The 16,404-nt window shown below is 35.5% G+C and overlaps 1 protein-coding gene across 1 annotated transcript in view; it reads left to right on the forward strand.

Annotated features, from left to right (window-relative positions):
- The first annotated feature begins 1,413 nt into the window (after positions 1–1,413).
- rasa2 (RAS p21 protein activator 2) overlaps positions 1,414–16,404 on the forward strand; it is a 65,970-nt gene continuing 50,979 nt past the window's right edge. The window contains exons 1-2 of the mRNA XM_051134299.1: positions 1,414–1,619; positions 13,010–13,133. Coding sequence (XP_050990256.1) covers positions 1,562–1,619; positions 13,010–13,133 — 182 coding nt within the window. The 5' untranslated portion in view covers positions 1,414–1,561. The remainder of the gene's footprint in view (positions 1,620–13,009; positions 13,134–16,404) is intronic.

Consider the following 16,404-nt stretch of genomic DNA (forward strand, 5'->3'; position numbering starts at 1 on the left):
TCTGCTCACCAAACCTGCATTTATTTGATCCAAAGCACAGCAAAAACAGTATAATTTTAATTTTTTTTTTTTTGTTCTTTTTGAATATATTTTAAAATGTAATTTATTCCTGTGATTTCAAAGCTGAATTTTCAGCATCATTACTCCAGTCTTCAGTGTCACATGATTTTTCAGAAATCATTTTAATATGCTGATTTGCTGCTCAAGAAACATTTTTCTTAATTATTATTATCAATATTTAAAACAGTTTTCTTTGATGAATGGAAAGATCCAAAGATCAGCATTTATCTGAAATCGAGATGATAGAAATGACTACTTTTATTTGGCAAGGATGCTTTAAATTGATCAAAAGTCATGATAAAGACATTTATAATATACAAAGTAGAGTTCTATTTCAGATAAATGCTGTTCTTCGGAACTTTCTATACATCAAAGAAACTTGTAAAATTAATGTTTTTTGAGCATCAAATCAGAATATTAAAATGATTTCTGAAGGATCATGTGACTGGAGTAATGATGCTAAAAATTCAGCTTTGAAATCATAGAAATAAATTAAATTTTAAAATATATTCAAATAGAAAACAGTTATTTTAAATAGTAAAACTATTTCAGAATTGTACTGCTTTTGCTACACTTTGGATCAAATAAATGCAGGCTTGGTGAGCAGAAGAGACTTCTTTGAAAAACACATAAAAACTTTTGACTGGTAGCATATTCACATCTCACATTTAGTTGAAAACGATAGCAGCTTCATGGGAGACCATAACAAAAATAACTAAATACAAATGATAAATAAATAAATCAATCCACAATTGCATTTCAACAATTTTCCAAAATAGAAAAACAAACACACTGATGAACTGTGACAGTCAGAAGACAGATTTCCAGCTGTAGCGTTGATATGTAGTAAATTATTACCAGGCTATGTTATAAATGCATTATTATTATTATTATATAAATAATAAATGTTATTTATTCTGTTATTTATAAATGCATCTTCACAGTCTAAAAAGTGTATAGTCTGATTGTTGACAATAATATAGTATTATAATATGATTAATATTATCACATCATACATTATTATTGTTATACTGGATGATAAAAATAAATGGATGATGCATACCATGATTCACTTGCAAAGTTTTATTTAAAAGCATTAGTAATAATTAATCAGTCTAAATTCTAAATCTTAAAATCCACTAAGGACTTGCTTTAGAAAGTCCTCACACAGACTGTTTCGCAACCTAGTGAGCGATGCAACTTGACAACGCCAAAAGTTTCCTCTCGTTAGGCAGTTCAATAGGGTTTAAAACGCAAGTCACCGGGTTTCTTTCGAGGGGGCCCGTTCATCTGCTCTGTCGCTCGTCCTCCACTAGGGCTTCCGTTTGTTTTGACTACATGATGTTGCCTGTGTGAGTTGATTCACACAAATCCCGGTCTGGCGTCGCGACCAATCGCGCTGAGCCGGTGACGCTTCGGAGGGGCCGTCCGTCCGTGCGCCTGCATTCATAAACGGATGTGATAAGTGTTGAATGTACTGTACAGAGACGAAACTTGGACCATGGCGGAAGAAGACGACACGAAAATCCGGATTTTGCAAAGCCTCCGAGGAAAGATATGTAAGTGCGACACACCGCTTGAATAGCGAGTTGAGTGTGTGTGAATGGAAGAGTGTGTTTAGATGGCTTTGGGAGAGAAAGAAAAGGATCGGCACGGGGGAAAGAGGGGCGCGGTAGGAGCAACACACACACTCTCTCACACACACACACATTATATACTCAGCGCTACTGGATGGGGCTCTGAGAAACCAGCGCTGTTTTGCGCACACTTTGGATACGTAGATCACCTAATTTGGGATATTTCACGTTTAAATCAAGTTTATGTCACCAGTGACAGATACGGCTACGGCTTTTGCCCATTATCTGTGAGTTAGCCGAGGTGCTAACGTGCTGTATAGCCTGGTTCCCCCTCACAACCGTCGCATTTATTCACTTAAATGTTCGTACAAAAGTGAAGTAGTCTTTACTTAGCCGTTAAAACTAACCCCGTCTTCTTGTCACTGGAGTTGACGGTTGGTTGATTCATTCTTACCCGGGCTGAGGGTGTGAAATAAACGGTGGGATCCTCGCCGAAATTTGACAAATTCTGAGCTGGACGGAAGTTGTTGCATCGCTTAAAATACACGAATATTGTCACACATAATTATAAAAATCTTCAAAACGATTTTTATAGTGAATTCTGTGTCATTTAGACTATAACGCAATAGTGAAGTAGTAGATTTCAAATTATTTATGACTTAACGTACGTAACGTTACCTCAGGTACTTTCCGTTAAATTAAAAATCGTATTTATTACAGTTTGTACAATAAAACTGTGGTATTAGCAGCTACTGTAGTCTAAAATCTAGGATAACATGACAAAAAGCTTCTTAACTCTTTTTACACTCTTTGCTGAATATCCTATTATGATTTAATTAGGGTATTTATTATATTTACACTGTGAAAAACACTTATTAGATTGATTTGTATAACCCAACGTGGCCAGGTTGATTGAGTTATAACTTATAAGATGTATTTCTCACTTGTACCATGGAAGCACAGCAAAGTAGCATGGAACTACAATACATTTCGGACGTATACCATGGTATTACTTTATTATATTTGGCATGCGTCCACAGTAATAACATGCTGTTCTTTATAAGGATTATTTAAATTCCATTGTACATGAGATCTGTTGCAATTCATCACTACGCAGTACACTGTAAAAATGCTTTGTCAAGTAAACATGTTAATAACATATTGAAAACAATTTATGTTCTTAAAGTGTACTGTGTGAAAATGGTACTTTTGGTCAAGGATATGACGCGACAGCTGATATTTTGACACCGTCGGAGCAAAAGAAAGATCGCCGGGCATCTGAAATAAAAGTCAGGTGTTTTGAACAGACTGAGCTGATTTAAATTGAAACTCAGTTTATTTGGAGATATTTTCTTAGCGTTGTCAAAATGATTGGTGCTCGTGTTTTTACTGTCTCCCACCCCTCACCCACAAAAATACAAAACAACAAAAAAATTGAACCGAAACCTTCTGTGTTGCAAGTGACTTCGTGGTAAATCATCGCTCTCTGGAAAGCTCACTGGAAGCCTCATATCCACATGATATTGCATAATTCATGTGAAGTGGAGTAGCTCTTGATTTTACTAGAGTGTAGAAAGAAAAAACGACGTAATGGAATGAAAAAGACGTTCTGTGGTACAATATTGAAAATCTTTTTTTTTTTTTAAATTTTTAAAAGAATAAGATCTAGATCCGTCAGTTGTGATCTTACGTACAGCCTTTTTTTTAAACTCTGTGCATGCGTATGACTGTGTGAAAGTCATCGCTTTTATCTTTCCACCTGGATGAGGGTAGGCTTTTCTGATTACAGTAACCTGCGTTTGCCACTGTACTAAAGCAGCTGTCTACGCTGGAGATGTGGGGGCATTCAGAGACAGGGAGTTTTTGGAAAACAGTGTGTAATTGGGACTTTTAGGACATTTGGAAACTCGAAAGCCCCAACCTCAGGTCAATTCCAGTAGCGTGTATAGTAAAGCGATAGTACTAATAAACAATATTAGAGAATAACATGTTGCCATGTGAATTGAATGTGACAGCTTTTGTAGCTTTTTTTCTAAATAGCTGTATTGTAATAGTTATAAACTAGCTAAAATAGTTATGCTTAGTGCATTAAAAAAGTTACAGATGCCTATAGGAAAAACTCCTTAGGGAAAGTTCTTTGGAAATTACAGAGTAGTGTTAAATAATTGCTCTCTTCTTTGTAAATGCTTAGGGAAGAAACCAGGTACTGTTTACTGTTACAGTATCTGACCTGACTTTCCTGCAATTTTAAGCTATTTTAATAAACAAAGAGCAACAAAAAGACGACGATTAACTTCTGGTTGTTAAAAATGCCCAAACCATGATCAAACCACTTCCTGCTCAGGCTTTTGCTTGGCCTGACTCAAAAGATGAGGTTCAGGATAAATCAGGGCGACGCAAACTGAATGGCACACTGTAAACAAAGACATGTCCCATGACATCAATCATGCGCTATTAAATCAAATTGTCCGGCATAAACGAAAATCCTAAAAGGGACAGCGTGACAGACGTGACACTGAACAATTGATCAGTACTGAGCTCTTTTCGTTGTGCAGTTAGCCTGTGGGTTCTGTATTAACACACTAGGCTCTAATGCACAGTGTGGTTAGCTCTAGTCGTCAGCTATTTTTATGAAAGGATAAGAGCGTTCATTTGTTTACTCACGTTTTGTAGTTGGTTGACAACGACTGTTATGTCTAATAAGGGCTACTGCCCATTGGTCCGTGAGGTGAATGAATACAGCTCAAAGGCTTTTTCATTCACAAAAGCACACCAAGGTTTCAGAATGACTGTTATGAGTACGTAGGCCACCGTGTGCAGTGCGTCACGCTGCAGTGATGTCTTTGTCCATGTAAGTGTCCTAATCGGGACGTATGTCAACACCGTGCATAACCACAAATTAGGTTACGGCCTCGACAAACACACCGTCATTTCTGTGCATGCCGCATTTATGATGCTATTAATTTTCATGCGATATCATTCATCAGCTAAAGTCACTGAAATCCCTTAGCTTAAAAAAAATGTGTGACCCTGGACCACAAAGCCAGTCTTAAGTCGCTGGGGTATATTTGTAGCAGTAGCCAAAAATACATTGTATGGGTCAAATGACTGATTTTTCTTTTATGCCAAAAATTAAATCATGTTTCATGAAGATATTTTGTAAAATTCCTACTGTAAATATATCAAAACTTAATTTTTGATTAGTAATATGCGTTAGTAAGAGCTTCATTTGGACAACTTTAAAGGCGATTTTCTCAATACTTAGATTTTTTTGCACCCTCAGATTCCATATATTCAAATAGTCGGCCAAATATCGTTCTATCCAACAAACCATACATCAATAGAAAGCTTGTTTATTCAGCTTTCAGATGACGTATAAAGCTCAATTTAAAAAAATTGATCCTTATGACTGGTTTTGTGGTCCAGGGTCACATATATGGTTTTAATCAGATTTAGGCCACAAAATGCACAGGAAATGAACAGAAGGTAACACTTTAGATTAGGGGACACCATTAACTAGTTATTAGCATGCATATTACTAGCTGTTTATTAGTACTTATAAAGCACATATTAATGCATGACTATATTCCATATGTGACCCTGGACCACAAAACCAGTCTTAAGTAGCACGGGTATGTTTGTAGCAATAGCCAAAAATACATTGTATGGATGAAAATGATCATTTTTCTTTTATGGCAAAAATCATTAGGATATTACGTAAAGATCATGTTCCATGAAGATATGTTGTCGGTTTCCTACCGTAAATATATCAAAACTTAATTTCTGATTAGTAATATGCATTGCTAAGAACTTAATTTGGGCAACTTTCTCAAAATTTTGATTTTTTTGCACCCTCAGATTACAGATTTTTAAATATTATCCTAATAAACCGTACATCAATGGAAGGCTTATTTATTCAGCTTTCAGATTATGAAAAATGACCCTTATGACTGGTTTTGTGGTCCAGGGTCACATATGTCCATATTTTAACCCTACCCAATACCTAAACATAACTACTACAACAACTTCCTTACTTAACATCAATAAAGAGCAAATTAGGCATTTATTGAGGCAAAACTGAATAGGTGTGAATATGTGATCTAACTGATCAAAATATCAGTGACAAGTGTTGTAGTTTATCGTTTTGCAGAGAAATAGCTTCCCTGAAGAAAAACGGCACTTTATTGAATATGAATTGTGAAGTGACAAGGGAATGATTTGGATAGGTTTTTCCTATCAGTTTTAAAAGGAAATGTCAAGACAATACAGATGCTAAACATGCTAAAATTCTCCCAGAGCACTGTAAACTTGCTAAAAACTATTCAGAACATTTTTAAAACTCTCAAAATACCATAGCATGTTAAACTTTCTTTGTGAGATGTCGAGCCGTGATCTTTCCATTGGAAAGTAGTGTAGTGTACTAATTGGCACCCTCATGGACCAAAAGACTTCTTTGCTCACTGTGATGTTATCTTTTTCTTTTCTTTTCCCCTCTTTTTGCACACAAACGGCCACATTTACATGTGGTCACCAGCACCGGCTATCGGCAGGTGTGCGTGCACATATACAAACAGCAGGAGGAAATGTTTTCGTGTTGTGATGTGTTAGAGAACTGTGAAGCATTCAGTAGTATACTAATAGCTGCCGACAAAGAGGAACTGAACTGAGGGCTGGCTCTATGAGGACCGTCTTACAACACACTCTTACGACTTTAAACTGGCCACATTGTTCCGGTGTCAACCAATTCTGATGCCCTTATTAGAACATTCCAGTACTAGACGTATGTAATATTATAGTCTATTATATTTAAACCACTGTACGAGCATTCGCTTTTCCTGTAGTGGGTTAGTTTTGTGGGTTTTAGTTCATGTCTGTTTGTTCGAGGTTGTCTTTCTCCTTAGAAAACAGATACAAAAATATTGATGACTCATCGTGCACTCATGGGCGTGTCCGAAGGGCTGTCCAGTAGCATGTAGCAATGATTTTGTGAGCTGCGATGTGAAGTAGTTCAGTAAAGCTCTTTGATATGTCTCGCCCAAAAGTACTGTGTCAAGTGATTTCATGGGGCCTTTAAAGGTAGCAAACAAGCTGAGGTTGGTGTTTAAGAGTTGTGGCTCACACTCATTGACTCATAACCTTCTGACCGCTTACTTCATTCACTCTCAAACCTCATCCTTCTCTTGCGTCTTCATGCTTCTTTCGCAATAAGTACTTTGTTACAAATAGTTTTGAGCAGCACATTAAAACTATCCAGAAAGTCATGATTCTGAACATGTTGGTAAAGAAGTGTTCATTTCTTTATATAGGTCTTTGTATGCAAACATACATACAGAGCACTGCATAAATGAGTACACCCCCTCTAAATAAATATAAAAGATGTATTTTTTTAATGATCACTAATATGATTCATTGAAAGATGGCAGAATTGAAATGTATTAAACATATACTTAATAAAAACAGCAAAATATATGCCAATAATTTCTGTAAAATAATTAAATTAGCCAATTTTGTTTAAATGAAGGACTCCTGGAGGATGACCTCTTTAAATGCCCTGGTCTTTAATCGGGGGTTTTGCTCAGATTGTCTCTACAGAATTTCCCACAGCTGCTCAAGAGTGTTAAGATTGAGTGAAATACATGTCCACTGAAGGATTTTCACCTTGGGTGAATGAATATCTTCATTGTCATGTTGAAAAAATGCCTAAGAATGCAGGGAATGAGGAGAGGGTAGCATCTGTTTTAGGTTTTTGCATTACATCACACAGTTGTGTGTGAATTCATGACAGCGTTGATAAAACACAACTCACTCACACCTTCAGCACTCATACATCCCAATATAAGAGCTTTACTATTACTGAATGTCACTGTGGGAACCAGGCACTTCTCACCGTACTCCTCCTGTAGCAACACTACAACATTTTGGATGCTTTTGGATCCGAAATGATTGCGTGTTCTCTTGAGACCAGAGTATGGATTCCCAGAAGTCTATATTTTGTAAATATGGGCCTTGGAAGAGGTTAAATGAGTTTATTGTGCTTTGGCTACAGTAGGTAATTCTAGTGGTGACAACAACCATGCATGTCACTTCTGCAGGCTGCTTCGTACTCTGTGAGATAAAGTGTCACGCTTTTCATAGCTTTTGCTGGCTCTGAGACATTTGTATGGTATTTCTCCAGCTCTTTTTGTAGCTGAAAATTCACTCATCACTAAACGAAAACTTAAAGTGAAGACCTGATTATTTCAGGAGCCTTGTCACAAGTCCGTTTTTTATGAATGATATATTTTTACACTTAAAACAATAATTTGGTATTCCTCTTGTATTATTGTCCTCTTTATTTCGTTCCATTGTTGCCGGCATTAAGTCTGAGTATGATTCAGTGGGCTATAAAACACTTTTAATTGTCAGGAAATTACTTGTCCTTAACAGTTTTATTTCAGTATACTTACCTGTTGATCAGAAGTTGCCGCAAGCCCACGCAATTTTTCTTTAGTAACTTTCAGGAGGATGTACTCATTTTTGCAACACAAGATTTTATAACCTTGATAAGAAAATCTTATTTTCCTGAATAATGACATCCTTCTTTGGTAACTGATCAAGCAGGTTTGTTGGAACATTATATTGTATATTATATTATATTCAAAGAACCCTAACATGCCTTCTAAGTAAAGAGTAATTACTGAATTTGTTACGTTTTAGTGGGGGTGTACTCATTTATGCTGTGCACTGTATATATATATATACAGCTGAGGTCACAAGTTTGCAAAATGTTGTTTTACCAAAATAAGAAGGATCATACAAAATGCTTGTTATTTTTTTATTTAGTACTGACCTGAATAAGGTATTTCACATAAAAGATGTTTACATATAGTCAACAAGAAAAATGTAGTAGTTTAATTTATAAAAAAATGACCCCGTTCAAAAGTTTACATACACTTGATTTTCAATACCGTGTACCCTTTCCAGCAATGACTGTATGATTTTGAGATCCATCTTTTCACACTGAGGACAACTGAGGGACTCATATGCAACTATTACAGAAGGTTCAAACACTCACTGATGCTCCAGTTAGGAAACATGATGCATTAAGAGCAGGGGGGTGAAAACCTTTTCAATTTGAAGATCAGGGTTAATTTAACTTATTTTGTCTTCTGGGAAACATGTAAGCATCTTCTGTAGCTTCTGTAGGGCAGTACTAAATGGAAAAAATGCAATATTAAGGCAAAAGAAGAAAAAAAAACACATCTTCATTTTGTTCAAAAGTTTTCACCCCCGGCTCTTAATGCATCACGTGTCCTTCTGGAGCATCAGTGAGTGTTTGAACCTTCTGTAACAGTTGCATATGAGTCCCTCAGTTGTCCTCAGTGTGAAAAGATGGATCTCAAAATCATACAGTCATTGTTGGAAAGAGTTCAAATACACAAAAATGCTTAAAAACCACAGAATTTGTGGGACCTGAAGGATTTTTCTGAAGAACAGCAGGCAGTTTAACTGTTCAGGACAAACAAGGGACTCATGAATAACAATTACTAAACAAAAAAACACAGCTGTGGATTATTCAGGGAACAGCACAGTATTAAGAATCAAGCATATGTAAACTTTTGAACGGAGTCATTTTTTATAAATTCAACTTCTATTTTCTCTTGTGGACTATATGTAAACGTCTTTTATGTGAAATATCTTATTCAGATCAGCGCTAAATAAAAAATAACACGCATTTTGTATGATCCCTCTTATTTTGGTAAAATAATTAACATTTTGCAGATTGCAACTGTATTTATTATTTTTTTAAAGTATTTATTACTTAGATAATACTGGACACCATGCTAATGTTAATGGTTGAATAACACATACCGTTGGAGCAGCATGAGGCTAGTTCCAAACATGGCCTGTTAGTTTTAAAGTTAGCTTTTCTGCCTATTCATAATTTTTCTGAGGAACTGAGGGTCAAAGATGGGGTCAAAAACTTCTGGACTGTTCAGTGGGTCTATGTTAAGATCTTCTAAAAGCAGTTTGGCCTGGCTTCACACGGGTCTCTGGGGCCGGTTGTGAGCGATTCGGGGCAGGAGGGTTTAGCACAGAGCTCAAGAGTCGCTTCAGTTTTCACAGGCAGCGGCGCTGGGATTAGACATTAATAGTTCTTTAAAGAGCTGAAGCAGATTGACGCTGTCACCTCACACACCCTCAGCAGTACACAGCTAACACTAAACAGTCTCTGCTTTTACCACCAAGCACTGTTTAATGATGTGATGCAACACTTTACGTGAGTGAATGTGATATTAACTAACTGTTGTGTAGGCAATGACACTCACGGGACCGTATTGTCCTAAAGTATTAATGGATGTTGATTTAAATGATTTCAGTCGGTTGCCATCAGAGGATAAAATTCATCATCATTTTGAGAGTGATGATGAATGCTGAATGCCGTAAAAAAGTGATAAAAACAACAATAAAAAGGAGATTTTTATTTTTAGCTGAAAGAAATATCAAAATCAGGCAAATATGTCATACAGCCCACGAATGTGTTGAATTTTAATGATGGTTCTGGACAGTAAATGACGACCATCCAGTTCTGTTGAACCCATCAGAGATTTCTGTGGAGTTCTGCATTATGTAGCTGGTGTGATTTTAATCATATCTTTTCATCGGCCCAGATGATTTCACAGAAATGTATCCGGTATGGTTGCATTTTTTTTTACAGCGTTTACATGCATGTTTGTTTATATCTATGAATGTGTGTAAGTATGAGTGCATGTGTGTGCTTGCATGTAGGGAACTCCAGCGTTTTGTATCTGCATGTGTGTGAAGCCTTGTGTAGCTTGTTTGTTCAGGCCTCACGGTTGTGGTTTGTGTTCACTTCCGTTGCTAAGCATACAGTGCTACACACATTCGCTTGTCTTCATCACACCTGTGCGTATGTGTGTGAGAAGAGAGGGTTAACTGTAGGGCATTGGCTGCTATCACGGCTCCCTGCAGCAATGTGCTCTTGGGAGTTTAGTTTCCTCTGAGTCTTTATCTGTGTCGACTGTGAGCATCATTATGAGCTGCTCAGGGTTGCATTTGCTGTTGTTTTCTGAATGGTTCAGGGGAAGAGGTGTGTATGTGTGTGTGTGTGTGTGTATGTGTGTGTGCCGGAAACAGAGACTTTGTAATTGCTAAAGGTGTAAGCTGCAGACTTGTGCATTCAGTTTCTGATCCCTAATGAAAAAATAAGCATCTGTAGGGTGCATTTTATATGGTCATTAATGCATCATAGAGTCATATATCAGCTCTAAAGATTGAAAAATAGATTTTGCATACAGAAGAGGGGTTTTTTTTTTCTTTCGATATGTATTGCACAGTGACATTATTTTAAGTTAATTGCACCACCAAAAAAAAAAAAAAAAATTCTCGCTGTAATAAATTAATAAAAAAAATCAACCTGTTTTGATGCGTCTTTAATTAAAATAAGCAAAAATTACATTAATTGCAACAGAAATATAAAATAGGTAAATATATTAAAACTATATATTACACTATACTACTGGTCAGAAGTTGGTATTTTTAAAAAATGTTTCTATTTAAAATATAGAAGATGGGGGTTATTTTAAAGACTTTTGTTATGTATTGCATAGTGACGTTATTTTAAGTTTATTGCTTCAGCAGAAAAAAACAAAAAAAACAAAAAACTTCTTGCTGTAATAAATGAATGAAAATCATCCTGTTTTGACAGTTAGTTAATTAAAATAAGCACAAATTACATTAATTGCAACACAAAATTGAAATATAGAATAAAATATTAATTGCATTAATTATTAATGTAATTAAATAATTATTACATTGCATGTTAATTACATTATGTAATTATATTGAATTACATTAATTGCAACACAAAATTGAAATATAAAATAAGTAAATATATTAAAACTATATATTACACTATACTACTGGTCAGAAGTTATATTTCTATTTAAAGTATTTCTATTTAAAATACAAAAGCTGGGGGTTATTTCAAAGACTTTTGATATGTATTGTATAGTGACATTATTTTAAGTTTATTGCTTCACCAGAAAAAAAAAAGAAATTCTCGCTGTAATAAATTAATGAAAATCATCCTGTTTTGACAATTGATGAATTAAATGAATTATGAATTAATTAATTACATTAACATTAATTATTAATTATTAATTAATGTAATTAACTATTTAATACATTATATATTAATGAATTTCATTATGTAATTATATTGATTTACATTAATTGCAACACAAAATATAAAAAAAAATATTAATTACATTAATATTACATATTTAGTACATTAAATATTAATTAATTACATTATGTAATTATATTGAATTACTTTAATTGCAACACGAAATAGAAATATAAAATAAGTAAATATATCAAAACGAATGTTTTGTGTATGTGATTATTTGCAAATTAAATAAATAATGTTCAATAAAAAAATGTAATTGGCACAAAATAAGTTTTATTATCTTTATGCAAAATATTATTCTTATTGTTTTGTATTTTGTAGTGAAATATGGCCATAATTTGGTGAAATTACACTTTTATGCCTCTTTACAAACCTGAGGTTTGTCTGTACTTCTAAGACCATGATCAACAGCCAAACTGCATGTCAACAACAAGTACAGAACTTTCTCAATTAAAATTTATGAATGACTATATTTAAAAAAAAAAAAAAAAAAAAAAAAAAAAGCAGTATTTTGTGGTGATTTTAGAGGAGGCATAAAACTGAAAGCTGTGAACCACAATAAAGAATCCAGAGTATCTGATGTTCTAAATTTGTCGTAAAAAGGTAAAAGGTGCATTTTCGTTTTTATTAATTGTTCTTGCGTTCAGAAAAGATCTCTAGCTGTGACGTCCTGGTTTGATGTGGTCTGGATCAGTTATGGCTACATCTGCCCTCTGACACATGAATATGTGTGGTTGTGTATGTGTGTGCTTTTGAATTTGATCTTTTGAATCAGCGCTCTCCTGGAAGCCCCAGTGCATGCTGGGAGGAAGTTAATGCTTCTCGTCTGTAACCACATCTTAGATGAGCTCCACGTACAGCGGCCACATCCGCCTCAAGCCTCTGCACCACCACAGCGCTCCTGCAAGTGTGTGTGTGTGTGTGTGTGCGCGCAATAATGTGCGCCGGTGGCCGTACGTTGCCGACCCCACAACTGACAAACCTCTATTTCGCATGCAGATACCAAATAAAATGGACTTTTCTTATTTTCTTTTTCCTGTGAAAAACATTAAAGGGGTCTCACACAGAAAGTCCTTTCCGTACACTGAGATTTTAACTTTCAGAAGAGCTATTTCTGTAAATAAAAGCGTGCAAAGTGTATGTGTGTCGTCTTACACCCATGTTATGCTCCTCTCGGCAGGCGAAGCAAAGAATCTGGGTCCTAGCTCAGGGCCGAACCGTCTCCGTGACCTCTGCACCTTCTGTACAATCAGTTTGGACCAGGAGGAAGTATATCGCACAAAAGTCTATGAGAAGAGTGTAAGGTGAGACGGTAAACACACACATAAGCACACAAACATCACATGCAAACTACATGCTGATGCTGATGATATTTATCTTACAGCACTTCTCATATGTGTGGTTTTCATGCTGCTTTACAAAATGCAGGCCTATATTTTTTTCTGTCTGCCATTTACACGTAATTCAAATGAGAGCGGAAACGCTGCCCTTTTATGTCATTTTATGTCGCCTTTCACAGTAGTCCCTAGTGAAAATGTATTTATTTAATGCTACGTATACTACAAATACATTTACATATTATGTCCTTAATACAGATACCTTGCAATTGTATACTAAACTGATATATTTTTAAGTCTGCTAAACTGAACTAATTTTGTACGTAATGCACTTTAATTGTACAGAAGTAGTTCTGAAGTGCAACTAAAGATATGCTGAAGTTTTTTTGATTGTGCTAAAGTGGAACTATTGCATGTACATTTTATTTACGCTTTAAATATTTTGCATTTAAAGGCCGATATTATTCACAAATCATACGGTCCTCATCAATGCTGACATTAAAACATATTTCAGGCTTAATATTAAGAAATGTGCATTGTGCACAAGTAGTACTCCAAATGACAATTTTTATATTAGTAAGTCTCAAGCGATATGTCAGTAAATATGTTAACAGACTTGAACTATACTTAGTATAAAATAAATGCATTTGAAAACGATTACCTTTTTACTAGACGTGGCTTAGAATATTGCATATTGCAATATGCAAATAGATGTAAACATTTTCTGAAGAAATTGTGAGTAGTACTTAACCGCTTAAAACTTGGTAACCCACAATTGTTACCTCCATTTGTGGCTGATATAACCCTTAAATTTAGTTTTGTTGGTGTTTGGTGTTGTCAGTAATTTTGACTTCAGTTAAAGTTCACTTCCAAAACAAAGATTCACAGATAATGTCCTCAACCCCTTGTCTTCCAAGATGTTCATGTCTTTCTTTCTTCAGTCATAAAGAAATTGTTTTTTTTGAGAAAAACATTTCAGCATTTTTCTCCATATAATGGACTGATATGTTGCCCCGATTTTGAACTTCCAAAATGCGGTTTAAATGTGGTTGTAAACAATCCCAGCCGAGGAAGAAGGGTCTTATTTAGCAAAACGGTCGGTTATTTTCATTTTAAAAAATACTTTTTAATGTCAAATGCTCGTCTTGTCTTTCTCTCCCTGAACCTGTGTATTCTGACTCAAGACAGTTAGGGTATGTCGAAAAACTCCAATCGAATTTTCTCCCTCAACTTCAAAAATCATTTCAGAATCATCCTACATCACTGCAGAAGTACCAACCCAGTCTTTGCAAAGTAAACATGCAAAGAAGATCAAACACCCTTAACAAAAAAGGTAGAACAGTGATATAGGATGATTTTGAAGTTGAGGGAGAACATGAGATGGGAGTTTTTTGACATACCCTAACTGTCATGAACTGAACAAAAACAGTCCAGGCAGAGTAAGACAAGACGAGCGTTTAACATTAAAAAGTATATAAATTGTATTTTTTAAAATGAAAATAACCAATCGTTTTGCTACATAAGGCTGGGATGGTTTGAAGCTGCATTTAAACTGCATTTTGGAAGTTCAAACTCGGGGCACCATATCAGTCCATTATATGGAGAAAAATCCTGAAATGTTTTCCTCAAAAAAACAATTTCTTTACAACTGAAGAGAGAAAGACATGAACATCTTGGATGACAAGGGGATGAGTAAAGTATTTGTAAATTGTTGTTCTAGAAGCGAACTTCTCCTTTAATTCTGTTGTTAGCACAAAATGCATATTTTAAGATCATCATTTACTCACCTTCATATCGCTTTATTATATTTATAGAAGATGTTTTTATATAATATATTTATAGAAAGTATTTTGAAAAGTGTGTGAAAACATTTAAAAAAGGGTTGGAATTTATTTGGACCCCACTGACTTTCATTGTATTGGACAAAAATGGTTCAAAATATCTTAGAAAGTTACTTTAAGCTATGCTGTGTTTTAGCAGGTTGCCAGAGTGTTTTGATTTGTTGCTAAGGTGTGATGGGCGTTTGCTGACTGTCCAAGTCAAAAAAGTCCAATCCCAGTTCTCTCTTTCAATGCTATTCTACGCAAGATATGTGGTTGTATCTACTCTTTCATTATACTCAAAGTACCCTAAATATACTAAAATGTATTTCAGATACATTTATTTTATGCTAAGCATACTAAAAATACATTTACATATAATGCACGTAATAAAAATACCTTGCAATTGTACTTTTAGTATACTAAACTGGTATATTTAAAGTCTGCTGAACTGGAACAACTCATTTTAGTTGTGCAGAAGTCCAACTAAAGTGCTAAAGTGGAACAATTGCAAAGTGTATTTAAATGCAAAATGCTAGTGACATTAAAACACGTTAGGCTTAATGTGCATTGTGCACAAGTAGTACACCAAATAAAGCGATTAGTGAGTAAATATGTTAATAGACTTGAACTATACTAAATCTATTAGTTTTTTACTAAAGTGGACCTTCCGCTGTGGAGCGGATTGGCCCCTTCTGATAGTTCATCTTGATATGGGACGTACAACGTTGTGTTTGGCGATATTACATTGTGTACATTTTCAGTTGCAAAAGCGTCTAGTCATTGAAAGAAGCACATTTTCTTTATCTCACTCTCTTTCTGAAGGCTTTTCCTCTCGTGGTATTTCACAACTGTTTTTTCCCCTCTGTTCAAAGGGCTCTGTTGGCTGTGTCTGAGGAAGGCTGTCCACCTACGCGTTCCCTCACTTTTCTCTCTCACACTTGCTATCTATCGCCGCTTGTCTTTGGTTCACACACTCGTTTGCAATCGGCCTCTGTCAGAGCGTGACGTTTTTTTCTTCACCTCTCCTAATCTTTCTCCCTCTCATCTGGCTTATTATTAAACACTTTTGAATCTGAGGCCTGTTCGCGTGTGCCGTGTCGCCACGATTTCGGCGTTCGGAGTCGAGTGGTTTTACCTGTAGCAGTGTTCGGGAGGTCAGAATCTGTTTGTGCGTGAATGTATGTGTGAGCGCATGCGCTGTGGAGTGCGGGGGCTATGAGTGTGTAATCCGTGTCTGTGTGTGTGTGTGAGCTGGAGTGTGTGTGGGTGGATGAGCATTCTCCTCTCAAGTCTCAGCTGAGGTATTTGACTGTTGTAGTCAAACAGCTAGAAGTCTTTTTTTTGCACGTTGAAGCTTTTTAATCTGGACACCTTGTTTTTTTATGAGATACACATTTTTAAATCCCTTGCTTACT

The sequence above is a fragment of the Labeo rohita genome, chromosome 18 (assembly GCF_022985175.1).
Source record: "Labeo rohita strain BAU-BD-2019 chromosome 18, IGBB_LRoh.1.0, whole genome shotgun sequence".
In the NCBI taxonomy this organism is placed as follows: Eukaryota; Metazoa; Chordata; class Actinopteri; order Cypriniformes; family Cyprinidae; genus Labeo; species Labeo rohita.